The 27,410-nt window shown below is 43.8% G+C and overlaps 1 protein-coding gene and 1 long non-coding RNA gene across 5 annotated transcripts in view; both read right to left on the bottom strand.

Moving 5' to 3' along the window:
* Nucleotides 1–4,395, bottom strand: part of NINJ2 (ninjurin 2) — a 46,024-nt gene extending 41,629 nt beyond the window's left edge. Inside the window, exon 1 of one of the 3 annotated variants that reach the window (XM_010404099.4) lies at nucleotides 4,088–4,395. In XM_010404099.4, coding sequence (XP_010402401.1) covers nucleotides 4,088–4,120 — 33 coding nt within the window. In that variant the 5' untranslated portion in view covers nucleotides 4,121–4,395. Of the gene's footprint in view, nucleotides 1–1,927; nucleotides 2,002–4,087 lie in introns of those variants that run through there. The other 2 variants (XM_010404098.4, XM_019288746.3) reach the window with 2 other exon arrangements.
* Nucleotides 4,396–11,253: 6,858 nt separating this feature from the next.
* LOC109145249 lies at nucleotides 11,254–17,732 on the bottom strand. 2 transcript variants are annotated; one of them, XR_002046537.3, is made up of 3 exons: nucleotides 17,627–17,732; nucleotides 14,668–14,777; nucleotides 11,254–14,362 (listed from the first exon to the last, which is right to left on the bottom strand). It is a non-coding gene; the product is annotated as an uncharacterized LOC109145249 (long non-coding RNA). The 2 variants fall into 2 exon arrangements; XR_002046538.3 differs by having other exon boundaries at nucleotides 11,254–13,531.
* Nucleotides 17,733–27,410: the final 9,678 nt, after the last annotated feature.

The raw sequence follows: 27,410 nt of genomic DNA, 5'->3' as shown, positions 1-27,410 counted from the left end.
ACAGATTTAATGGGCCTTTTGCTGCTGAAAAGAGCTGTCCTGTATGGCTGTCTCCTCCCCTGTCCCCCCTGCAAATCTCTATGGAAGGGTTGGAGGCGAGAGTCAGGGGGGACAATAGCATGAAGAAGTGCAGACAAGTCAGTCAGAGTGTTTCTATCAAAGCCATACTTCTAATTTATAAACCTGTGCTTCCTGAAGTAAGAGGAGACTGGTGACGGGATCTTGTTGGATTGTTTTGTTTCTATCCCAAATGTGTTTTTCAGATCCCAGCTACCTCAGGATGTACTCTGCTATACCTCACCAGGATACTGCTCTCTGCCTGGTTTCTTGTCAGTGGCAGGTGTTTAATAGAGGAAGGTGAAAGTTTCTCTTGGAAGCCACAAAGAGAGACGTCCAGGGAGAAAAATGCATCTTTCAGATTAAATACTGTCAAAGTTTTATCTTTTAATACGTAAATTAATATTTTTAATTAAAATAGTTTCATTCCAGTTTTATTTATTTTCTTAGCACTTGACTGGCTGGCATAAATCAGGTAAGGCTGCACAGTCTTGTGCCTTTTTTCTATTTCAGCACCATTTCTTTTTTGCATCTGTCTCTGCACCGTTTGAGGTTTTGTTGGTCTTCCTAGAAGTCAGAATGGAAAAAAGACTCCTTAGAAACACACAGAACAAGAGAATTTTTGTAAGGGAGAAGGTGGGTTAATGGGAGATACTTCTTGCTGTTAAAAAGCAGTCCTAGGTGTCACTTATGGAGAGCTGGTGTCTAACTTCTCTCACACAAGCTGCCACTTGTACTCTGGTCGGCAATTGTGCCATTGCCTGTAGGGAACTGAAAAGCATATTTATTTTTATCCTGCTACTGGCTTATGGAATTTGAAGGTACCTTTTTTAGCTTGCATAACTGTAAATATTGTTACTGGACCTCCCAACCTCTTTTAAATGTTTGCTCGCCCCAATATTTGACCTTGTAACCTGCCCCAGGAGATGGCAAATTCCACAGGCTGATGACATGCTGGATGAGGGAGTCCTGTTACAGACACTTTCGATTTTGCTGAGTGAGCTCCTGTTCATGCTTCAGAATAATCAAAAAACTTTGGGGACTGATCAGTTCTCCTTAGAGCCTTCTTAAATCTTGATTGCCTTTTCCTGCTGTCTCCAATGTGAGCACAAAGGTCCATTGTTTTAATTTTAGTTACCTGCCTAGCCTGTCCATGTCAATGTTGTGTAAGACATGCTAGGAAGTACTGTGCAGCTGCTTCGGGCACAGGACCCTCGGTCTATAAATAAAAATTCCTATTTCTATATTGTATCATAGTTAACTTTCAAAACTGTTCCTGCTGCTCCATCCAGGAGCTCTTTGAGGAGGAGTGAGTCGCGTTACAGCGTGCAGTGCACATTCCCCGAGATCTTCGCAGACCCACAGCTGGAAACTTCCAAGAAGATACCTGCTCTGCATTCACTGCTCGGAGCAGGGACTCTAAAGAGGCTTTGAAATGTACTTTCCACTGAATAACATTTTTTTTCCTCTGCCACTGACCACTCCTCCCCTCACCTCACACTTGTCAAGTCAAGTCATTTACAGGACTCTCTGCTTGTCTCAGCTGTTGTCCTGAACCCAGATTCAGGATTCTGCAAACTACACCAATTTGTCATGAATGGGGATTTAGATCACTTCAAGAATCATCATCAAAGATATTTGTGAAAGTGATTTTAATACGATGTTGTAAAAATGTGACTTAAAATATTCGATGGCAAGCTTCACTCTGCTATTATACAGCACAATCATTTGAACAATGATTCGAAACTACTAAGGCACAAGTCAAAGTTAGCATGAAAAGAAATCAAAGTTACCAAGATAAAATCAAAGTTACCAGGGCACAACTCAAAGTTACCATATGACAAGGTTATGTGCAGTATCAATCACTTACCAAAGATCTGCTGCTGGTAAAAGGTCTCTGCTTTGAGGAGCAACCCTGAGGGTCGTCACAGTAAAGGGGAAATCACTGCCATGCAGTCAGGCTGCTTAGCCAGGAGAGCTAAAGAAGTCTCACTCAGGCCTTTATTTATAGAATAAAGTGGTTGGCTTGTAGTCAAATTGCATGTGATAGTAAAGGTATGCATGAGACTCCTTGTACCCACAACTTTCTTTGTTCCTTGATAAATGAGTCTTGGAAAAGCCACTCGCTATTCATGTGTTAATCGCATGATTGGTGTTCCAAGCTCATGCCTCGATGCTCACTGGGTCAACTCTGCTCCTTTGTGGGTTTTCAGAGAGCAGATTGAAACCAGAGTTGCTCTTGCTCCATTTGCAGCTCAGGCCTTTACATCCTTTGGAGTCTGAACCAAACTACGTTCGTTTGGTTAAGGGGTTTTATCCATCACACCAGTGGGTGACACTGCCTCCCCTGGCACTGTGTATTTCCTGATCACAAGTGTGCAGGAGTCTGTGTGCATTCACCTGTGTTTTGTACTGCCTGCTGACTTCCCTGGGAGGCATCACAAAGAAAATCTTGGCAGCACAGTTATTCTTGGGGCAGTCTGTGTAGCGGCGCACGCTCTACACCTCCCTGCTCTAGAAACAGATAGGATGTTCTTTTCAGTCTGGCAACTCAAGGAACCTTTGACCTTCTGGGCTTACTTCTCTGAGTATTGTAAAGGCCGATGATGCTGGTGATCACTTTTGGCTCTTCACTTAACCTCAAGATGGGTTGAAAGAGAAAACTTCAAACCCCAGATTTTTCAGTAGTTTGTGAGACTTTTAATCAGTGAAGCTGATTTTTTTCATCTATTATACCTGGACTTCATGATAAACCTGAAACTTTCCATCGAGCGATTTAATATACAAGTGTTAATTTGACCTTTTTGTTTAGCATAATTTTCTTGTCCTCTCTTTACCACTAGTTCCTGGCTTAATGACATCTATATTTTTCCCCTTATCGTCTAGTTCTAGGAAAGACTAACCTTTATCTCTGCCAGTCCTTAATAAAGTACATTTTCACCAACTGTTCATCCTCCTCACTTATTGTGTCTGTTATTGAGCATAGCTACTCCCAGGCCTTCAAAAGCTGCTCTGCACCTCATATCTCAGTGGAGATAGATTCTGCAGGTTTGGAGAGTCTCAGTCCTCCTTTCTAGTTAAGGATAATGGTCCTGATTATTTCCAAGGGCACAAATCTTACCATCTTAATTTCTTTGACGCAGGCCGAAGAAATAAAAGTTGTGACCCCAGATAAACTTCCCCACTGCCAAGTCTAAGGATGATTGAGACCACTTCAGACAGAAAAATCATCTGCAAAATTTGGACCCTGATGCCACCTACTCAGGGCTGGAAGCTGTGCCCTAGGCAATGCTTCATATTTTTCCCTTCTCCACAGTTGTCTGAAGTGCAGATCTGGACTTGACCTTCTAAGGTTTGATGGGTCTTTGTGATCTGGGCTTTTGATTCCGTTTCATCTCTAACAGTCTCTTTTTTCCAAACCCTTGGGTAGTTGCCCTTTCCGAGAACGCACGCTGCGCATAAGAAACACCCTTCTTAAAAAATACAAACACTCAGAATAGGAACACAGAGAACTGAAAGAGCTTCACCAAGAAGTTTTGTTTCTCTATAAACCCTACATAGGAAACCTTGGCCTCTGCACTCCCTCAGTATTTGCTGTATTTATTTCCTTTTCTCCTCTCCAGATTGAGAGTACTTTCTGCCAAACAGAGGAAGGCTTTGTGAGATGAGGGACAGATCAGACTTATGCAGCTTGTAGAGTATGTGCTGCCTCCTTCTGAGGGCTGAAGGCTAATCTCTTCCTCTGCTGCCCCTCCTTCCCTAAAAAGCATCTCTTTTTAGTAATGTCCCTCTTCTTACCCTTATTTTTTTGGAAAAAGGCTCATAATTGCTCTTGGCAGAACACAGCAGACATCCTGCCGCTGGTTTCTCTTCAAAGGGGAGCAGAGGAAAAAAGCAGAACTGAGTTTTCAAAGGAAATTGGCTGCCAAAGCTGAGGAGCAAATGATAGGAGCAGTGGATATTTCCCCCAAACTGGGGCTCTTCCCCCCCGCTTCTCCCTCCCACAGGTATTTCCCCAAGATGGACTCACGCGAGGATTGGTGTTGTCCCTTTCCGAGGCCATCCTCCTGCCCCCGGTCTCTTCCCCAGCAGCCGCAGCGGAGCGCAGCGCCCTGTGCTCCCGGAGACTCCCTCTGTGCTGGACCAGGACGCAGCTGCTGGAACAGACCTGCTATTCATGTGCCGGCGGCCGCCCGCCTTGGCATGGGCTGGGGGGCGAGAGAGGGGGTGGCAGCCAATTCTTCATTGTCCAGGCAGCCCTGGAACAAGTGCCCCTCTTAGACTTTCCATGACACTCGTGTTCACTGCGTGTCTGCGCTACCTCTGCGAGCCCAGCTGAGCCCCATGAGCTCACTTGGGCAGGGACACGGTGATGCAGCCAGTGTACCAAGAGGTTCCTGGCATGGGCTGTGCGGCCACAGCAGCCATCCCCATCTCTTCCCTCTCTCCCCAGCACACAGCAGAATGTACAGATGAAACACTAAGGGGTGAAGAAACGAGGTCCAGAAAGTTGTGCCTGCTAACTGCTGCTGCTAAGATAGTGTTACAGCTCAGAGAAAATTCGCACTTTACTCTTTTTACAGTCCCTTCTTCTCATTTTTCTCCCCAGCCCTTCCTTTCCCCTCCCCAACACTTTTTTTTTAGTTGAATTTGATATGTCTGGTCTTAGCTGAAATGAAATCTTGCTTTTCGCTGAAGTTAAAAACAACTACGAATGACACTGGAATGGAAATGTGCGCAGCCGGAATCAAGCCACAGTGTAGAAAAACATGTTGTTATTATTGTTTGGTGGGTTCCTCAGGCAGAAAAATCAGCAATATTTCTCTAGATTTTAGAGAAAGTGCTACTGTGTGCTACTTGCAGATCAGGTAGGCGTGTTTGGCTTTTGAAGGAGAATTTCTGTAGTTACAGTATCATAGAAAATTTATGGTGAGGAATATATTCTGTTTAAACAGTTCAGCCAAATGCATGTTCTAATACTCCAGCCTGCCTAAAAGTGCTGACAAGTGTGTCAGTAGACGATCCTGTTGCATTGATGCTTCCCAGCAAAAGGCCTCATTTTGCAGTGAGAATACTAGTGCTTAGTACTGCAAGTTCATTTCAAAGTGCTGATGAATTTAACCTCTCTGCATTCCTCTTAAACAGCTTTTTTTTCAAACTTACAGATATATGAGCTGAAGCAGTGAGATGCGTTTAGGGACCGGGCTTGTGTTACACAGGAAAACAGGGCTAGGATACAGCTCATTTCATCCTTAGGATTTGGCCTAAGGCTGAAAGCCCATCAGGAACCATGAGGCTGATGCTACAATCAAAAGCCACCACCAAGGTTCCTGCTTTTGAATGAAAATTAAGACCCCTGTCTCTTGTTATCACCGAAGTGATTATTTGAATTCTGCAGGAAAGTGGAGGTGAGGAGAAAGAGGTTACTCATTGCTACTCTCCAGCACCTGTTGGCTTTTGCCGTTTTTTCCCCTTAATATAAAGAGCATTTAACCCCAAATGCAGCCGTCTGCTGCTGCTGTTGACTTGCTGTCCTGATAGGAACCTATATGTTAACTAAAATTCTCTGTGAGTATACTGCTGCACAGATGCTAATATAGATAATTACCTGTTTTAAATTACTTTTTTTTACTGTAGTCTATAAAAAGATGTTATGGTTGATCAAGTAATAAATACATGTTGCTTATTAATAGATAATTTACACTGGGTGGGTGCCAACAGTATTTGTTAAGGCACTCCTGGGAGTTCAAAGGACTTCATCTTGTACAGGTCCTTTGTGAACAGGCTTCCAGCAAACAGCCCATGAAAGCTGGCCAAAGTTTTTTGAGTTTCTACATGTGACATAGGCATAAAACCAACTACAAAATATTTTCTGGTGGGCAGACAGGAATGAAGTATCTATGATTTCATTTAGAAGATAAACAAATATTACCAGTGCACAGACTTCAGACAGGACTGCATGCCATATAGAAATGTGTCTTTTTAAAACTGTTTGTTCTGAATATATCTAAATGCCACGCTAGGAGGTTTTTCTTTTAACACACTCTCCAGAGAGGTACTGCAAAGAGTAGTAATCTCGTACTATGCCCTGAGAGTACATACAGAAATCAGTCAAAACTTATGGCAACCCCTGTGTCCTTGTAGGTCCTTCAATCAAACAGGGTCCTCATTTCCCTCTCCCAGGACAACATGAGAGGAGCTTTCTGCAAAGTGTGTTAGTGGTGATGGCTGTACCAACCTCCCTGGAAATGGTAGGAGCCAAACATATTAAAATGAGAAAACTTCAAATGATAAAATTGCTCTTGGAAATGATTTGTCTGTCATTAATAGCAAAGCTCAGAGCCAAAAAATGTGAGAAGAGAGGGGAGCGGGTTTGTTTTAAAGAGGGTTGTAATAGCTGCCCAAGAACGGAGTGCCTCAATGAACACAGTTATTTAGATATACTAATTTCTAACTGTGATTACAAAGAGCCACATTTTTCAAAGTATCTTTCCAGTAACTGTTAATTATGATGCAAGAATGCACCATTGTAATGGTCCAAAGACTATGGCACAGAAAATGCAGCCCAGCTTCTAGAAGGGATTGTGTGACATGAGTAGTAGCACTCAGCAGTTTTAGACTAAACAGCCCCTGAACTCTCTTCCAGTCCTTTGTATAACATAAGGCAAGTGGGACACCTTTAAAACCTGGCTGTTCTAGTGGCTGTTGATTGATTAGAGAGTCTTTCTGGTATGGCATGCTAGAGACGGCCAGGGGAAGAGCAGTGTTCCTTGAAAGGAGGGTGGGGAGTATCTGGGGCATGACGGAAAACAAGTCCGTGATTTTCCTTGCGAGATCAGCCCACGCCAGCTGAGAGCAGAGGGGAGGCTCTGCGGATCAGCCACCTTCGCCTGGGAGGAGCACGCGTGGCAGAGTTGCTTATTTCCACCCCCATCCTCTTCCCTCCCTTATGCCAGCCAAAGTGCTTGTGCAGCCACCCAAGAAACCAGACAGAACTTCTTCCAGCTGGAAGGGAAAATAAAGTTGCAGGCTATTTTTTTGGCTGGGATCAGCTCCCTGACCTGGTTCCGCGCATAACTGCGCAAACACTTCCACTGGCAGTAGGGAGGGTGTCCGGTGGGAAATGGAAAAAGCAGCTGGGAGTGGAGGAGGGTGGGGACAAGCCGGTTCCAGCAGCATTGCTGCTGGATGTGTAACCACAGCGCTGCAGTGCTGGTGCCACCACTGGGGCTGGCCTCTGACAGGCAACGTGGGAAGGAGAGCTGAAGTTTGTGGGCTTCAGCTCTTTGCAGTAGAGACTGCTGGCCGCAGGAAGCAGCCATGCTTCCTGAAGACTGAGTTCCTCGCAGAAAATGCTCTCCCCTCCTCTCCCAGCTTTGTTGCAGCACTTCAGAGAGTGTCCAAGATGGCAACAGTTTCTGTAGGACAACTGCTCCTGTAACAGGGTGACTTCACTTCGTAACTCTTCCGAGGCCTTCGTCTTGCATTACAAAAGTGGGTTGGGTTTGGTTTTGAGACGCTCTTTCTCCACCCTGTAATTTTGGGTGACCTCTGCTCTATCTCAGGAGACAAGAGTGTTACTGATCTACTATGAGTGCCTTCACCTGACTCCCTGGGAAGATGAGAATACAGCCTGACCTGTTTAGCCTTACAGAATGAAAACCAAGAGGGATACTGATGCCAGCTACTGAGCTGGAAAACTCTAGAGAGATAGAAATGCAGCAGTAGCACAGGAACTGATTGATAAACTGGCCAAGAAAAAATGCTGGGTTAGAAAGTAGAGGAAGGTTCTTGGCTGCCTAAGTGCTGATGTTCTGAAGAAAGCAGCCAGTGAGAGTAGCAAGGACAAGCAAGTGAACCAGACTGGGGATGGAGTTTGCTGAGCTTGCCACAAGGATTACCTGCTACAGCTGCCTGTGACAGCAGGGACTGCCCCTGCAAACCCTTCTTGTCCCAGGTCCTATTTTCTGTGTTTCACTGGTGGAGGAGCAAAGCTCAGCTAAACTGTAGTGCATGCTACTGCAAAAGTGAAGGCAAGTGACCAGGTAGGCAAAGGCCCATTTTCTGTAGTTTCCTTAGGAATATTAGTCCTTTTAATTACTGGTAGGGTGATAGCTGTGGGTTGGCCAGGCCAGCTTCACCTTTTATAGGAGAGAGCCACAGAGAACAGCCTAGTGTTTAGAAGAGTCATAATCTCAAGGAAGCCTCTGGAGGCAAGGAACACACACGTGCAAGTAGCACTTCTAAAATTCTCCCAGAGGGTGATAAATGAACATGTACTTCTCCAATGAATCGTTAAATTTTATGAAAGCAAGGCTAGAAAGGATATTAAAGAGTCACCTGTTCCTTCTCCAGCTCCAAGAGAGTGGAGTGCTTGTGGTACCCACAGATGTTGATCCAGCCTGCTTTGGAAGTGCTCCAGACATGTTGATTTCCAAGGCAACCTACCCCAGTGCTTCAGTAACACCATTCTAACAGTTACAAGCGGTTTTGCTGATACTTAATAAAAAAAAGTCCCTGCTGCAATTTTAGCCTGTTATTCTTATCCTCTCCACGTGGGAGAGAAGAGATTATTTCCTTCCTCTTTGCTACAGCCGTTTACATTTTTGAGGACTGTTATCATGTCTCTGTTCAGTCTTCTCTGTATTTAAGAAAACAAAAATTCTTTTGCCGTCTCCTCATAGGTTATATTTCATAGGTCTCTGAGTGCTGTTGTTGCTATCTGAACCCTTTCCTGTTAAATTATCAGAGAGTTTTGGACTGCTGGGAGTCTGCATTAGCACAGGTGAAAATGGTCATAGGGGTGCAGGTGAGAGAGATAATAGAGGAATAATCTTTTGTGTATTTGGATTGATAATGGGAGTCTGGAGCATAGACTGTAATTTTTGTGGGGTCTGACTGAGTAGGAGTTTTCTGTTTGTCCTTGAGAGAAAATCACTATTTTCCTCCAGAAGGTCTGAAAGATCCTAGACAAGAAAAAATCTTTTAGCACTCTTCAGCTTTTTAAAATGTTGTGGTAAACCACAGCCAGAGTGAGAATAAAGGTGGATCAGGTTGTAAGGAGCCCAAGGTCACCTCCTGAAGCTCACGTAGCTGACTATTGATGATTCCCAGAAATCCTAGCAGCCCAGGCTTGCTTTGTCTCACAAAGGAAGAATTTGTGCCGTTTGGAGGATAGCTTCTTAAGCCTCAGTGTTCTTTCCTGGTTGCTAGACTATTAGATTTTTTTCTCCCTTAGTCAAAAATTTGCACTGGAAAGGTAGATTAGGAATATTAATTAACCCTGGCAGAAGATATCACTCCAGAAACAGAGAGTTTAGTTTGACTACAGCCTGACTGGCAGTTTCTTGAGCTCTTTGAGAGCTTGAGTGGACAAATAACTCCCATGTCAAGCCTTATCTTCAACACGGGAAGGTGTGAGAGGTTAGAAAAGGGTTATGTGCATTCCAACACACACCCCCTCTCTTTAGCAGCTCAGCCACAGCCTACAGAAATTACAGGTTGCTTCACGCTCTCTTTTTGTCTCCTTAGCTCGAGACAGACTGATACTTGAAACTCTTTCAACACAGTGGGTCAGGAGGCACGCACATGTGCCCCCCTGCACACACACAGCCCCCCGTTACATGATCATTGTTAGCGTTGCATGATCTTTCAGTGAGCCCTACTACAGACTTCTCTCCTGAGTTCTCAGGTGATTACCAAAACATCTTACATTCTACTTCTAAACCTAAAACCTGCTGAGAGCTAAACTTCCTTGTGGATATTTCTACTGACTTCAGTGCTTGCAGCCTTGGTCCATATCTGAGTTTGGCCTCAGCCCCAGCCTTGCTGTGCCTGGCAGCTTTGAAAGACATTTTCCAGGATAAATCTTGGAAAACTCATCTAATCAAGAGTCCCTCTTACAAGCTTCTTTAACTTTTCTTCTGAAAGTCTCTGAATCTGGCCCTTGCGAACTGGGCAAAATAAGACTCTTCGTCTCTTCCCCCTTTTTGCTGGAACCAAGTCTTCCCTGACTCTGACCCTGGCAGCAGACCTTCCTGTGAGCACATTTTGCATGCTGTGAACAAATCTGCCTGGTTCCCTATGTGGCATTTCACCTGTATGACATTTTACCAAGGACCTAGAATGTGAAGCTTGAACACAACTGGGGTGTTCACACAGACTAATTCATAATATTCGGGTCGCTCTGATGTGCTTCAGCTGGAGTTGAAAGCATTTTGAAAGCAGGAAGGGAATAAGTCCTCTGCAGTGAACAATTCCCAGATTCCTTCTCTTGCACCCTCCCTCCTTCCAGTGTTCACCCCCATCTCTCTACCCACAGCCACAGAGAACTGACCCAGCAGTAAGCCGAGGGGTAAATCTGGAAATAGTATGTTAATGGCATTCCCTTCTGCCACCTTTGTTTATTCCCGTCCTAATGCCATACACTAAATACAAAAGAAACCCTCAGCCTTGCTAACTCTCTCCCTTCCCCCATCTCTGCCCTCCTGACAAAGTTTCCAAATAAACCTTGAAAGCCACTATCAGTTGTAAAACGTCTAATCAATGAAAGACACTGGAGTCAGTAATATGAAACCCTTTGCCTCAAGATCTCAGAGTTTCTTACTGAACTTCAGTCTTTAAGGTCAGGCATTCTCGCTGCTGTTTGGCTTGATGTTCATTGAATGCAAAGTCAAACAAGGGGCAACCCTGAGTAGGTTATTCCTCTGTTTACAAAGCAAGCAGCTTACTGACTTCTGGCAAAGTAGAGTTTAAAAGGCCATCCTCACCTAAAGGGACACGGAGAAAAATAGGGAGAGATTTTGTACAGCAGGATCTGGAGCATCATTCTCAGTGGGCTGCCTTGTCCCCAGGGTATTGATGAGCTGCAGACAACTGAAGCAGCAGTGGCTGCAAGACAGTGAAAACGTAATTTGCAAATAAATGTTTTAAAAGAAAAGCGTGTGGAGGGTAACTAAAGTCAGCACCTCCTACAAAGCCCCTTTAAATCCACAAAAGGTCCCCTTGACTACAGTTAGCTTTACAGCAGCCCTGAAGGGAGACAGGAGCGCAGGGGGAGATTCCGTCAGTGTTTGAAACAGGAGGGAGGAGGGAAGTTATTTAACAGGGTAAAAATACAAGGACAGTGGCATGAGATAAAACCAGCAGCCCCTGGCAATGACCAACACGTTTACTAATGTTTCAGCATCATGTCTCCAGGACGAGGAAGACCCATGCTTTTACAATGGTTCTAATTTGATGTGATCTAGCTCTGAGAAGTGTACAGCAACGAGGCAAAATAGTGGGGATTTTATGGTGGAAGGTGGGATTAGGAAATTCAATGCAGTTATTGGATTTGTGTCTTGAATGTACTTTCGGGTTTTTACTCTGGGGTTCCAAGGGCAAACAGAATTTTTCAGGCTCAAAAGTGGTTTTCTTTATGCACGCATTTTTCCTCCCTTCTAGGATTTGCCTACAACAAATGGGGACTGAGAGGTTTTAAAGTCCGGTGTCTTCAAACGATTTTGTCAACAAGCAGCTGGGATTTGTTTATGTTTTTAAGACATTCTATTTAGTTAAATTGCCAAGTGTTACAAGTGTTGTGGTTATGGCAGTGCCTCAGGTCAGGACCAGAAATACAAAGTGCAGTAATGTATATTATTCAGAAGGTTGTGTTACTGAGGACAACCCACCCTGCAGTCAGTGGAGAGACTTTCTCTGTCTTTCAAGGGCTTAGGAGCAAACATGTACTGATCCAGTAACTACCTGCAAAATATATATTTATTTGCGGTCAAACTCCATTTTTTGTGCTGCAAATTGCAAATCAAATACTCGTGTTTAATCTGGCTTGACAAGTACTTTACCTTGCTTGGTGCAGACACAAGAGCTACTAGAGCCTTTCTGCTGTACTTTGTCACTTCCTCAGCATTTGAGATATTTGTGAGAAGCTCTTTTAAAGATATTTTGCAATAAATTTTCCCAATGGAATGGAAGAATTTCAGGCCTGAAAATCACTGGTCTGTACAGTTTTGATCCTGAATAAGTATTTCACTGGGGTGGTTCCAAAGGCTTTGCTGGAATCCCTCTGATTTACACCCATATGAGATCAGCATTAGGCCCCAGTGTTTTCATTTTTCATTTGTTATTCTTGGCCCTAGTGTCCTTTTACCACTGTTGAATACAATGTTCCTAAAGCACCAGATGTGCTTGTGCGATGAGGGAATGTGGCAAAAAAAGAGATTGCAGCGATTCACTAAACAACACATGATCTCCTTTTGCTCCGTAGTCTGAATTCTGGGCTTTTCCACCAGTATAACTGCACTTATTTCTACAGGACTGTTTCTGATTACCACTGGGAAATGAAGTTGTAAAACCTTCCTGGCCTAAGTACTTAAAAGGATCATTGCATTATGCTCAGTATTAGCTCGTACAATGACTGATGCTTAATATTATTTTGTAAAAGTTTTGGATTTCAAATCACTCTTAAAATATTTCAATCTCTATATTACTGAATGGTTTCAAAGTATTATGGGCTTTACTGCTTTTTCACTACTTGCTTAATGCTCACATTAGGTGCTTGAAGATCTTAAGTAATATAGTTGTTACAGATAGTTCAGTTACCAGTTTCACATAGTTTATACCAGTTAAAACTGGTGGGAGATCCAAATCTGGCCCAGTATCCAGATTCCTTTGATGTGGTAGGAAGAACAGGTTCAAATCTGCAGAGTGCTCCAATCTTAGACAGCAAAGCATTAAACAAAGTGCTAAGCTTTAGCTGAATGAGTAATGTGACCAAACAACCCATCTGCTCCTCAGCCTGCACAGCCAAGCCCTGTGAGCACAGGGAAGCTGAGGCTGCCTGGGATCACCTGCATTATTTTGTGCTTGAACATGAGACTTGGCTGCTGTATCCAGCTACTCACAAAGTCATCTGGTTCAAAGGTCTGAGGCATGTTCACTGATCATGGAAGTTACAGAGAATTGTTTTCTCATGCAAGCAGCAACAGTAAATTTAGTACTTTAGAGTAACGTTTTGTTCTCAGTTATACTGCAATATATTTGGAGCAGGGCACTCGATGTCAGAAATTCACCTCAAATTAATGCTGGTACAAATGGTGCCAGCATCTTCTCCAGTGAGTCTCTTTCTGCTGCACCCATTAAACCCCACTGAAATCTAGCAATGGGAGCAAGATCAAACCTTTCCCTGCATGTGTATGAATAAAAGTATTGGTATGTCTAAGCATGTCCATCCTAGCTCAGCCACGAAGCACGGGCTGCCACGACAGAAGAGAGGAGGAAAAGGTGCTGTGCTTGATACCAGCCTGGATTCCCAGGGATCCATAATTGACTCATCTTCTGGCAGAAAGCAGAGCCCTTGTGGTAGACACCAACTGGTGGGATTACATCTGTACAGTCATCCATTATGTCTGTTTCTCTGGGCACAAGTTCTTCTCACAAGGTACTCAAAATGCAGACAGGGTCAGTCCTTTTTCTCCTAAAAATATTAGAAAACAGTGTTGGCAGCACTTTCCCCTGAGCCAATCTCCAACGTGTTATTTAGTAGGCAATGTTTTATGTGGTGGTGCTTTAAGCTCAGAAGTAAAATCAGGGATTTAACTAACTGTGTCAGTTAAATTCTGTGTCACTTTCTTTGTAAATCTCTTCATTTATCTCTGTCTAGAATTCCCTCCTAGTCTCATTAAAAACATGATATTCAGTACTTTATTCTTAGATCCCTCATGTAATCCTTGCTCTCTGCCTAAAACACTGTCTCTCATCCCAGAGGGGGCTGAATTGCAATGATGAGCCAAGTGCTCTCTGTGTCTACAGTAAATAATCAGGTGGTGAACAACATTAGGTGCTTGGAGATCTCTGAACAGAGGATACGGCATAAAGTCAGTCAGTCCTGGGCAGGAGCGTGTGGGGGCTCTGGGTGATGGCTAAAGTGAGAAGGCCAGGTGTGTTGACAATCTAACATAAGCTGAAGATTTACAGTGACTCACCCTTTCTCCTCTTTTCATATTCAGTTTTGCAGGGTTACAAAAGAAATTAGATTACTACATACCTTTGCATAAGTTAAAGGTGTCAAAGACATTAAAAAATCAAAGTAATCTCTGTGGACTTTAAAATACTTCCTGTTTTCACTGTCTTACCCTGTGTACTTCACCTGGGATCTGAGGGGGTTGTTCAAGGAATAAGAGACCACACCATACCTGTGTTCATGTTTAAAAAAACCTACTGCTGTGATGGTTCTGTGACACAGATCTTTTTCCCAGATGACCAAACACCTCTCCTCCAGAAGTTCTAAGGGCTTGATCAAAACACACTGAAAGTAACGGAAACATCCCCAATTACTATAAGGTAGCCCCAGAACTCTGCTTGTGCCATTTCAAACGTCTGCTCTTTATGCTGTAAATCCTCCATTCCGGTAGGTTAATTATGTATCAGCATTCAGTATTCCTTTAGGAAGTGATTGGGATGCTCCTCAAAGTAGTAAGCAAGGGAAAAACAAATATATGTTATTTTTCAGTCCACCATCCCATGCTTAGTTCTAAGTGAATTTCATGTCTTGAAAAGTGTCAGGTTGATGGCCCAGGCGCAGGCGTTCTCCTTTCATCTACAAACACTTACTCTAGCAGCAGAACAAAAGCCTTCTCCATACTGATCCCTGACAGTACATCTTCAAACTGCAGAGACTTCAAATGGCAGGCCCTTTAAGTCCTTGATCTGTCTGGCAGCCTCTGTAACAAAGGGGCAAATCTGTGATGGGGCTTTTTATGGTACACATCTCTAGCTCGACTGGGAGTCTCAAATTGTCTCAGAGATCAGTGCTGCCTAATATTATTATGCACTGGTGTTCTAAAAATAGTCCTGATTAGATTATCATAGATAGAACCCCACAGAAATGGTTTAGAATGCTAACAGTTTATTTTGGAATAAACAGAATTTTTTCCTAGTGAAATCTATCATTATGCTAGAAAAAGATTTCCTCCCACAGGAATTCTTTTTTCTGTGCCCATTAACTAATATGAAGAGTGGTTTGGTTTGTTATAATTTTTACAAAAAAACCACCCCTGTGCAGTAGAAGCAAAGAAATATGATAACAAAGCATTTCTCACAAACTTCTCCAGTCCTGTGTAAGTGCTGACGAGGATAACCAATTACACCAGGCATCTGTGACTGCCCATCCCGTAGGAGTTACAAGCTTACCTCAAGCTAAGGCAAAAGAGAATCGCAGTCTCTCCCAAAATATAATCCATAGCAAATCGAAAGCATACTGGGGATTATGAGTTAGCAACCATCTTGCTTTTGGATGCCTGAACCAGGATTCCAAAATCCACAATTTATAAATATCAAACTTCATCCTGACTTGCTTGGGTTTTTTTTCCTTCTCATTATAGTAGAATTACTGTTTGAAGAGTACTTCTTCTTCTTCTAAAACTGGTATAGAAAGGAATTTTTCCTGTCAGACAGCACTTGCTGCCTGAATGGAACCAGCATCCTTGGAAACTGGTGTTTTATCCAGGTCACCTGCAGACAGAGGCTCTGGGCCTTCACTGCCTGTTCCCCAATTTGGAACATCAGCACCAGATGTTTTCCCTCATCACTCAGGGCTGCTGGCAGTGTGCATCCCTCAGCCAGGAAGGTGAAGATGGGGGGAAGAAAGCAGAATAGCTTTACAAGCAGCTTGGATGGAAAGGTGCTGATAGAGGGAAGTTCCGGCTCTTTACCATCACAGGACAGTCTTGCCTCCTGCCAGCTTATGATAATGAACACCCTGGGCACTCGCCTGAGAGCATCTCAATTTAAGCTTTTTTCCCCATAACGAATCAAAGGCGAGGAACAATTCAACCCACCAAACAGGAAAAATCCCTGTCGTGCTTCTGCCCAGACAGGCAGTCCCTGTTGGATACCCCAGGGAAAGGGCTGCCTTTGTGTTGGCCTGTCTCTGTGTCCATCCCCCTCCGAAGCACTGCATCTCCTCCTCCCCGTTTGCATCCCTCATCTGGGACCCATGCCCTTGGGCAAATTCCCAGCACCTGTGCACTTGTCATTACAGAGCTGGACCAGCTGCTTCTGCCAGCTCTTAGAGGGCCAGCACGCCCTACTCCGAGCAGCAGCCAGGGGAAAAGGACAGCGTGTCCTTCTGCCAGCCCCCACCTAAACCTTTACCTTTCAAGAGCCCTGAAGCAGACAGGGGTGGAGACCTTGTACCCAGAGAGGGATGGTGCCACCAGCAGCGCTGGGAGATGGAGCATCCCTGTTGGTATGAGCAGCCTGCTGTGTGCTGTTTCAGTGTGGAGCTGGGTGTGACAGCAATTAGCTTTTCTTTGGAAGCAACGGGAAGAAAAAGAGAAGTTCTATTCACATCACAAGATTTCATTTTCACGGGCTTTTTGTCCATGCCTTACTGTATCTGTCTGAGGTGCTCCTGTATTCCAGCAAAGCAGAGATCCAAAGGATAATGAAAACAGTGAGAAAACTGAACCTCAGAAAAGGAATGTAAGGAAACAATATGGAGCACAAGTAAAAAAAAAAAACAAATCGTGTTTTACACTTACAAATTCCCTCTCAGACTAACAGCTAGCCAGGAGTACTTTAAAGGAATAGGCAGAAAGAAATGAAATTAATTGCTATGACCCACAAGTAGACATCATGTTGTGATTTACAGGTGACTAAAAACTGGCAAACAGCAGAGGGACAGCCTAATTTTCCAAGGAAACTATATAGTAGTCAGGCCCTTGATTTTGAAAATGCTTTTTATGAGTTCTCTGCCCAGTGAGCTCCATGGATTTACTTCAGAGGGTTGCACAAGCCTGAAAGCCTTTGAGCTTTGGATGGTCTGTACCAGAGTTCTGAAAACTCCTAATTGTTTCAAAGATCCATTTTGTTTGAAATGTTTTGTATATTTTAACTGGTTCATACCTCCATAAAATTTCTACTCTCTCCTCTGTTCTTTCAGTACAATTTAGGAGCAAATCCATAGAAGTCAGTGGTGCTTGTTGTAAGACCTGCCTCACTGAAACACTGTTTTTAAAAAAAAGTTGTTTTTCCAGCAGCATTGGTATTTCCTCCTCCTCCCCAAACCACCTCACCTTTTTCCAGTCATCTATTCTTTTGACTATTATTTTAAGTACACCAGTAACAATATTGATGTAAGTTCAGTCCAAAGCGCTTAAAATAATAGAAAACCACAGGCGAACCCTTTGGCTTCTTCTTTGTGCTCGGTGTGGAACTGTTAGCACAAAAGCTGATAGCTGATAATGAGCAACCCTATGGAGAAGGATGCTGGAACACCGAGCTGTTTTTGCCGGCTGATCCAAAGTATGAGGAAGTTAGTGGATGGCTTTATACTTCGGGCTCCAAGATGATGGGCTGGTATCAGGTTTTGAGAGGATGTATAATAGGCTAATTGTTCTGAACAGATAACAGCAATTTGCAGCTGGATGGGTATAATGGGGCATTCATTCTAGAATGTTTCAACATGCCGTAAAGCAATTTTTTTTTACTCTTTATAAACCAAGGAATTTAATACAAGAGAAAATTAATAATTTTGAAAGAGCTGAATTGCTTAACAGGGATATCTTACCTGCACACCTGACAACGAACTCATCAGCTGATTGAAAGAGTACTTATACTCCAAATGCTTTCAGGATGTACTGTGGAGTGTTGTGTGCTGCCTGCGTTACCTGCAGAATTACCTAAAAAGACACGTACAAATATAATCAGAATTTTAGTAAGAAGTATCTATGGTCATTATATTTGTAGAACACAGAATAACTGAAAATGAGTGTAATTTGATAACCTTATGGAAATACGAATCTGGGATGTTTGAGTCATTGCTGAAGCCAAAATGGCAAGGCTGAGTCCTGGCACTGGCTGCAGCCTGTGCTCCCCTGCAGGCAGCCAGAAGGGGATCTCCAGCTGCAAGCCCAAGAGTCCAAGATAACAATCGCTTGGAAATGTTTGTGCCAAGAAGTGTGGCTCCATTACTGCTCTGCCACTAATGCGAAGGATAATAGAATCAGATGCAGGTCTGGAAGGGGCCTCAGTAAGTCCTTTAATTGGTTTCCTGCCCGAAGGCAGAATGAACTGTACTCACGCTATTTCTGGTAAATGTGAGTCTAACCTGTTCTCAAAGGTCTCCACTGATGGAGGCTTTGCAGGCTCAGAGCACAGGGCAGGTGCTGATGACACCCAAGGTGGGAAGGCAGGATGGGAAGGCAGACAGAGGTGGAGAACCAGTTAACCAGGAGGAGCTGGGTGCAAGAGCAAGGGAATGTGATAAAAGGAAGCAAAAAAAGTGGAAAATCTCAGCCACAACATCTATAAGAAATATGTAAAGAATGGGGAGCATAGGACACAAAAGCCAGAGCAAGGCTGTTTGTCAGGAATTAATTGAGGAAACCTGGAGTTCATACAAGAGGAAGTTAGGTAAGAGGAGGAGGACTTGTACAGCAGGAAAAGTGGACTAGTGCTGGAATCCTCGCACATTTTATTATTTTATTTTTTAAATAATGTTATTCTTCTTGTTACTTGACCCATGATCCTATGAACATTCGTGCAATTGTTACCTTGAAGTTTCTGTAGATACCCAGAGCACACTTCATGAATTGCTGTGATCTAGAGGCGGTTGCTGTGTCTGCTATATCCATGAATAAAGGTCTCATTCTCAGCCCTGAAGTGTTTCCATATAAAGGTGAGAGCACATTATAGTCAAGTGTGAACGCCTAGCTAGAGGCATAAAGTTCTTTCCTGAATATCTGTCAAATAATGCTGCTGTTGAGAAGCTGCTAGACCATTAGGGAGAACTTCTTTCTAAGATAAAATATTTGGTATATACATCTTTACAAGCAATTTGCATCTGAAAACAGTAGACCAGAACCAGATGAGGAGAGGAAGATAAGAGAAAGGAGGAGGAAATGGAGGCTGAGCACTTTATTTGGTATAAATTGCCTTGCGGTCTGTACTAGCTGACTTGGCATTCTCCATGCTAGGCTGGAGACAAGTTGCAGAGGGCCATCCTCGGGACCTTGTTTAGGTACTGAATGCCTCTCCAATTCTCATGTGGTTCAGCCAGTTAGGCTTACATGTAGGAGAGGAGAGCAGGTGTCATTCCACAGCACAGGTTAAACAGGGTGTCCAGGCAGGCTGTGGTGAGGATCCCTTTTGGTCCTTCAGTCCGTGTATCCTAGAAGTGTCCACAACCTGTCAGGGACCCCATTCTCAGCCCATACCTGAAATGGAAACTTCCTCAGAGGAGCAAGTGCCACTGCAGCCGCTTGCATCCCACCTAAGCAGCGCATAGGTGGCTCTGAAGAGCCATATGGCCTTTGTTAGAACAGAAGGCAGATGGAACCAGGAGGAGATTAAAGCTCCATAAAAAGAATTGAAGTTACAGCACACAGTGTGTGGCTATTCATTATCATCAGACATATTGTCTTGACACTGATTGCATACAGGGATGAAAATCTGTACAAGGTAGGATGAATTAAACAGGTTTTACTTAGTAGTATGCTTTTCAAACACATGTCAGCAGAAACAGAGAAACTACATTTTAGAGAAACCTTCACTGAGTCCCTTGTCTTAAAGGGACTGCACCATTAACTGTGCAGAGCTGTGATGCATTAGAGGTGCCCCAGGTGAGACAGCGATGACAGAAGCTTGATAATAATGCTTATCTTACTTCTAAGTAAAGAACAGTACCATCCTACATCATCAGCTCTAGGCCAAATCCCAGATTCTTTCATGATGTAATGCTTGAGCCTGGAATGACACTGAGAAACCCCAAGTAAGAAATGAGGCTCTGGAGCATCTCTGAGCAGGGCTGGCTGTCCCACATGTACAAGGCTCCCTATAACAGAGCTGTGCTCTGCATAGACAGGGTAATACTGGTTCCTTTGTGCAGGTGGGTTATGCTATAGAAAGTCAGCCTCTGGCTCAGGTGTCAGGTGTTGAATACATTATATGAGTGCAGCAGAATTGCATGATTACTCAGGAGAATATTCCTGAAATAATGAAAAGCTTCAGGAATGAGGCAGGAACTGTAACAACTCTGATAAAAGCATTGCTTTCCTGCCTCTTCTCCGTGCAACGGTGAAATGTGACAGCGCGTTGGCCAGCAGGCAGCTACACCACCACAGTTCAAGACGTTCTGTCCCTGCTTTCCTAGAAAGCTTTAAATTAACCAGCTGAAGAGTATAATGCTGGATTGTCCTGGCGTGAAAGCAGAGTAAGTGGTCATTCTGGCCACCACAAACAAGGGGGTATCTGTCTGCAGAGCAGCTAGGGCAAACCTGCAGTCCCTGCTGGTGAAACCCTGCCTGGATTCCACTCACATGACTTCACTTGTGAGACAACTAATGGTTGCATGTATTGCTCCGAGGCCAAGTTTGAGGCAAGAGATTCCTTCTGTGTCTCTAGTGTTATTTTGGTATATTTTATTTGGCCCAGAATTTGGGAAAACAAAAGGGAGGTTTTCCGTAGGGAGTGGAATGAGGAGGCAGGAAGGGCTACCATATTTCTCCAGACGGAAACTCCCACAGTGTTGGAGTCCAGCACTGCTGCAAGTGTCAACAGATCAAATGTGATACAGAAGGCCCTCTGCCAACTCTTTGCTACTGCAGCAGCAAACTGGGAAGAAAGCAGGAGCTAATATCCAGTACCACTGAGCTAGGTTCAGTCTCTGCTGCAGAAGGATGGAGCAGGAAGAAATTTGTGACCACCTTCTCCTTCCCATGCAGTGCGACATTGGCTGGTCCAGGGCCCCAGCAGGACAGGGCTGACCCAGAGAGGCTCACCCAGAGGGTGTTCAGGCCACTGCTGAGTCAGGCGTGGTGGCAGCAGTTTCTGTGATAGGATCTTAATATGAGCAGTTCTTGTCACAGTTGCTGCCTCCTAAGGAAGACCCCAAAAATTAAGGTGCCTCTAGAGCACCTCACCACAAACTGTGCCCCTCAGTGCCAGGGGGTGTGATTCAGACCAATAGCTGCTGAGGGCAACAGATTGAGCAGTAATTAGCTGCTGTTAGTCATCCTCTTCCCAAGTACAAGTGGTATAGCATTTGATTATTTCAACACAGTTGGATGTGGGAGGGAAGGTAGGCCTGGAAACATTTCCCTGACAGCATACTTCTCAGCTCTTTTAAAACGCCTCTCATGTTGACACTCAGCACAGCATTTCAAATAAAATGCTATTTCCTCTTGTGGAGCAGCAAGGAAAAAATGCTGTCACAGGATTTATAACAAACATTAGGTAAGCAGCAATCATACCCATTGTGCAATCTGGGATTCAGGTAGGAAAACAATCCATAGATGGCTAAGAGAGAAGTACTGTGTGTCTCAATAATCTAAATAAGGAGTGAACTACTTGAGGACCAGAGAGAAGGGACAGGGTCAAATGGGTTAGTGGGAGAACTTCACACAGCTAAGTGTGAAGTAGTTTTGAGACTGAAGCTTAAAATTGACTGAAGGAAATGTGAGTTATTTGTGTTCAGCTAAGTTCTTGTTTCTCTCTCATGACGTCACAAAAATGTGCTGTGGTCTGCCTACAGCACTTGCCTGTCCTTCTGACTGGTCTGATCCAGCATGTACTGTCACTGGTGATGTCTATTTGTAATATAAAAACCAGAGACTTTATGAATGGGCTTGTAACCTTTTTTTTTTCCTACCTGCTGCCTTAGTACTTAATTTTCCTCCTGAATTCACAATGCCCCAGAAATCTGACAGCTGCATTTCTCCTACTTTGCTCTTGGGCAGACATATCAGAACTTCCTACTCAACTGTACCTCTCTCTGAAGGGCTTTATGTTGGTCCTCTCAAAATCCTGCTTGTACAGAACTCCCTTTGGGGGGAAGCAGTTAGTGATCCCGAGCAAGTATAAGGTTCTCAAAATCCACAAGTAAATTTCTGAGTGGTAACAGAAGATTTGACAAGGAAAACTCCCAAATACAACTTTTGGCTTACTTTGGGAGGGATTAATGGGATTCAAACAGCATGTAGTTAGGATTGTGTTAGGATTCTAGCATTCCCAATATCGTGTGTCCAGACTAAGTGTGTTCCCTGCGCAAATAGAGCATGTATTGTGTAGTACAGGTAAATAAATACAGATAAATGCTGTCTGTCTATGATCAGCTTTTATAAGGCAAGAATATTTCTTTCTTAGCAAGCAAACATGAAAGAAAAGGAATCAAGACAGTAAGCTAAACATGCACTCTGAAATTGCTTAGTCCAACATTTAGAGCATATTGTTGTCAGCTTGCATTTTTAAAAACTCTGAACCAGCCAGCTGAGTTGGCTGAGCTGCTAACAAGCAGGTCAGAAACCACACCAAGTGGTGGTTACTACTCACTCCTGTACAGAGATCTCAAGAGCACTGATAAAATGATATGAACAGCTTAATATCCTGGCGTGGTGTACAGGTGCTACCAGTTTTACAGGCGCTGAAGAGGGTGTATATCTTGGTTTTGAAACAAGAGGGGTGGATGACCAAGAAAATGTCTATATTCAGAGTGGGTATTTTTTCCTCAACCAAGTATTTCTAGTGATGCATTTTACTGACAATGATGAACTCATTACTCTTAAAATCAGGGTGATGAACTCTGTTATAACAGCTTGCATAAGTAATCAATTTCATGTGCTAATGCATCTCTCATTTTGCATGTTTTAACACAGTAGATTTTGAATGCTCTTCAGGGATTGTCGCGGAAACAATGTCAAGTAATTCAGTATCAGCTCTGTCTTATTGGGACATTATTCCACATTCAAATATATTCAACTTGTCCATTTTTCCATTCAACGATTCACCCTAGTAGTTCTAATGTTACTTTCCTGTGTTACATTAACCCTCTCTGGGGTTAAATGCTTTAAATATCTATAGATTGTTGTAATGCCCAAATAATCACATTTCTAGTCCTCAATACCTCCTGCATGGTAATAACACCTACATTTTAACAGAAATTAGGCCTTTTAAATTAATTTAATTAAGTTAACAGAAATTAGTCCCTTAAAGGAGGTAAATCACAGCATTGTGATTGGCCTTCTTTCTGTTGTTTTTTGTTGGTTTTAATTGACTGTCAATACATGATCAGTCACATGGGGTGTTACGTATCTGGTAGAGTGAGGGGACAAAAGATTCAGATCTGAGGAACAATCACAATTTTTCTGATGTGTCTAATAACATATATGATGTTTGAATTTTGAAACACACATGCACTAGGATTTTTTTACAGTCAGGAAGAAAGCTCGTGCAGATGTTGAGCACAGAATTTACACAAACTCAGGCATTTGTGTGATTTGCGCCTCATGCTATCTTGGGCTGCTGCCAAAAGTGTGAGCTGCTGAGAGACTGGTTGTTTCCCCTGAGATTGAATATTCCCTGTAATGCAAGATGTTTTTAAAAAGTAATTTACTCTCTGTGATATTAGAAGTCCTAATGAGTAGATCTATATTTCCTTCTGGGTCTTTTCTGCTGGAAAATCCTGGCAAACCTTGTAATGAATGTTGTGTAATCTCTGTCACTTGATTGTGGATCTAATTCTAGGTACTGGTGTTTGATTTGGGGGATTTTTACTACTTTAAGAGAGCCCAGAATTATTTGCCTTTCTATGTCCGGCATTGTTTTGACCCTGAAGTGATGTACCTGTAAATCACATAATCACTAAGAACCTGATCTTCAGACACTTGCTGCTGTGTGCAATGTAAAATGTCAATGGACTGTTCATAGGACTAAGTGCTGTTTCCCAGCTGAAGTGTTTGCAGATTTGGGTCCTGACGATGCATGTTTGTGTGCCTGTCTCCAGCACAGTGGAGAGGCTGCTGGCAGGGAGGAAGAAGGTGCTGGGAGTAAACAGCTTATGGTTCAGGTTCCAGGCACCCAGAGAAGTTCAGCACTGCATCCCAAAGCAGTTGGAGTGAACTACAGGAAATTACTCTGGCTCCTCCAGGAGTTTTAATAATTTTTCCTTTATATTGGTAGTGCTGTAGAAAATCTGTCTACCTTATCTTTGTGTAGCTGCAAGTTTTGCAGCCATGACTGTATCTAAATATACCTGTTTCCTGAGGCTTTGTCCTATGACCTAGGGCAGTTGAGGAGTTGTCTGAGCAGAAAGGCATTGCTCCTACAATACCTCATAGTCTGGTTTTCCTGTGACGTAAAACACACTTTCTTGTGTCCCCAGAAGGCAATGTCCTTGCTTTCCAGCAATCAGTGGCAGTTCATAGTTTGTGGACGAGAAGGGGAAGTTGTTTCCAGAAAATGAGAAAATGAAACAGAAACATTTTAAAAGACTGATGTTTCAGGATTGAAACAGCAGAACCACTGTGGTGGTATCAGAGGCAGATAAATTGAGCGAGCTGTTTCTCAGAGAAAGACATTAAAATAGAGGTGTCTCATATATATATATATATACACACACGTTATTGAAATACATTTAAAAACATTTTGTCACATCTTAAAGGCAGTTGAACTATTAATTTCCATTCTGCTCTATTTGAGGCTACTTGATGAGCTCTTGTGTATCTCAGTTAGTTCGAAGAGGCTGATGTTTTGCATTGGAGTCAGTCATTAACTCTTTGTGACAGTTGGTTGTCCACATTGAGGTAGTACCACAGGCATGAAAATGAAACAGACAGCTTTCCAGTTATCAAATACACTCAGTTCACCTCTCCCTTCTCACCGGAACTTGAAGACACTCATCAGCCTCCCAAGGTCTCTGAGGAACATGAAGTAGATTCCGTGGAGTGTTTCACTTAAGATCAAGCGCAGCAAAAGACCTAGTGCTATCTGCAGGGCATCTCCCTGATTCTCTTCCCAGTCTTGGACACAGATTTGGGCAACATGAGAGCTGCTTTGACCTGTGTCATCTGGCAGTGCCCCCCAAGAGCTTGTTTACCCTGGATATTTCTTCATTGGATTATAATTACACCACTGAAACTACATGAGTGGGAGAACTTTGCACGTGTGTAGCAGCGGTCACTCAGGTACAGAACTTTGTCACTTCTAATACCAGTGTGCTTATGTGGTCAGTAAAGCCTTTCACTCCTGACAAAGCACTACAGTAGGCCGTGCATTAGCTCTGGGTTGCCAGCATGTGTTATGTTCCGGCTTTGTGCCTCTGCTCCTGGTCCTGGCAGGCTGCAAGAGGAGCCAGCTGCCCCAGTCTGGAAGTGAACAGCTCTGTAATGTGCACAACTTGCCAATCACTCCTCACGCTATTTGGCAAGGAGAGAAGTGGTCTGAGGAGGTTACTGCAGATTCATGTTGCTCCCTTCAGCCAAATGATCACATGTTCCTTTTTTCCTTCAGGAATCCTGCCTTGTCAAGGGCTCCATTCTGCAAGGTGTTGAACCCCACTGTGTGGGGCTGAGTGCTCTCGCTCTCCCCAGTGTCAGTGGCCGTGGAGAACACCCATCACCCTTCAGGAATGTCCAACTCATTTCAGAGATGGCAAGCACCTTCCAGTACTGGATCTGGCAGAAATGGCACCAGAGCACACTAATGTTTTGCATTTGGACCAGACTGTGCTTTTGAAGGACATGAGGAAGTTCATTATGCTGGATATGAGCCTGCTCCTGCTTTGACTGAAGTGAGTAGTATTTTGTTTTTGTGCTTTGATGTAGAGAGGAACAGGACTGGACCTGCTGTGAGAGTGATTGATTTTCATCAGCTTGTGAGTGGTGAGCAGAAAGCAGGGCAGGTTGACTGCTGCACAGCATCAGTCAGTTGCAAACACAGCATCACCATCTTCACACTTCCCTCCACCCACCTCCATCAAACAGCTCCTCTTCATTAAAGCAGTGCCCCTGCCTCTGTGCTTGCTTTAGAAGTGTTATGACACTGCTGTGAAGCACAGAATTCCCTAAAGCCTCAGAGAGAGAAAAGATAAATGAGGCATCCCGAGCAATTGACTAAAGACACAAAAAAAGGAAGAACACGATGCTGATTTCAGCAAATATCTGTGCTTCCACAACACTTACTCACTGTTTGACTACTTCATGAACTTGTTAAATAAAGGAAACATCACAAGAGTAGCCATGAAGATATTGAAGAAAGAAGTGAGCCATGTTTTTCCTCTGCTCCCAGTAGGACCGACGTTGAATTTGGCCACAGCATCTGCCATTAGGGCTTGATACAGTTTAAAATATACATGAGCCTGAACAATAACTGCATCTCATCTCTGATAAAATCCAGTGTTTGAGTTATTTTAAGTGTTATTCTACCATGTTCTTGTTGTTCAACTTTATCCAAATGGATTATGTCTGGAGAACATACATAGATAAATATGCTAATAATAAATGCAATAATTGATTAGATACGAACAACAGGGAGCCAGCAGCACAGCCTACAATGAACTCTAGACTAGAAGTGGTTACTTGTCGCAGTGACCGCTGCTGCCCACTGCCCAGGCTGGCTCCTGTGCAGCAGGAGTGGGGAGCAGCTGGAGGCACGGAGCTTTAAAGCTGCTCCTCTGAAGCCTCTGCTCTCCCCAGGGGAGTGAAGGCTCCAGGCACTGTGGCAGCCAGCAGCCCTCGACGAAGGGAGAGAGAAAAAGTAGCAGGGAGGCTTGCCACGGGACGCAATCCAAGTTTATTGAAGGGGATCCACGGTGAACGACAACAGTTGCAGGGTTGCTACACCTTATAAAGGGGTGTTGAACGGGGGCGTTACCCAGCTAGGGACCAACAGGCGGATGAGGAGGGAAGGACGCTGGAGGGAAGGACTCACATCTGGTCCAATGGTCTTGGTGGGTGGAGGGAGAGGGGCCACATGCCCCAATGGGGCGTCAAGGTTTAGGGGATTTCCAAGAGGGGCGGTATCCGAGGGGACAGGGCCTCGGGGGATTGACGGGGACCATCTAAGGGTAATTAGGGAGGGCTTGGGTGACAGACACAGAACAGTCCAGAACTTCGGGAGGGGTTTGGGTGATTGACAGGGAAGGAGCCAGAACAAAGGGAGGGGATAACCATTTTGGGGAGCACCGGGGGAGCAGCTTGGATCTGGGACAGACCACCTGGGAGCAGAAGTGAGGAAGGTAGGGATGAATCATTAGGGTACAAAGACCATACAAAATACAATAAAAACATCTCATCACCACAGTTACTAATATAGCGGAAAGTTGTACGTTGTTCCTTTAAAAGCACAGGTAACCAACCAGTGACACATCCTTCTGCTGATTCTCTTACTGGTTTATTTTCACATGCTTGGAATCCATTTGTTAATGTAGCTCAGGAGAATAGGGAAAAAAAGGAAAGAAAAAGAGTTATGCTTTCTATTCTAGTAGCTAGAATGGGGGTGGATGGGTGGGTGAAAGGGAAACTTAGGTTTCATTCTGATGAAGAAGCACATGCTCTGCTCCAGTTTTATGGTGCAGGGTT

Source organism: Corvus cornix, chromosome 1A (assembly GCF_000738735.6).
Source record: "Corvus cornix cornix isolate S_Up_H32 chromosome 1A, ASM73873v5, whole genome shotgun sequence".
In the NCBI taxonomy this organism is placed as follows: Eukaryota; Metazoa; Chordata; class Aves; order Passeriformes; family Corvidae; genus Corvus; species Corvus cornix.
This window is presented reverse-complemented; position numbering and strand designations above follow the sequence as displayed.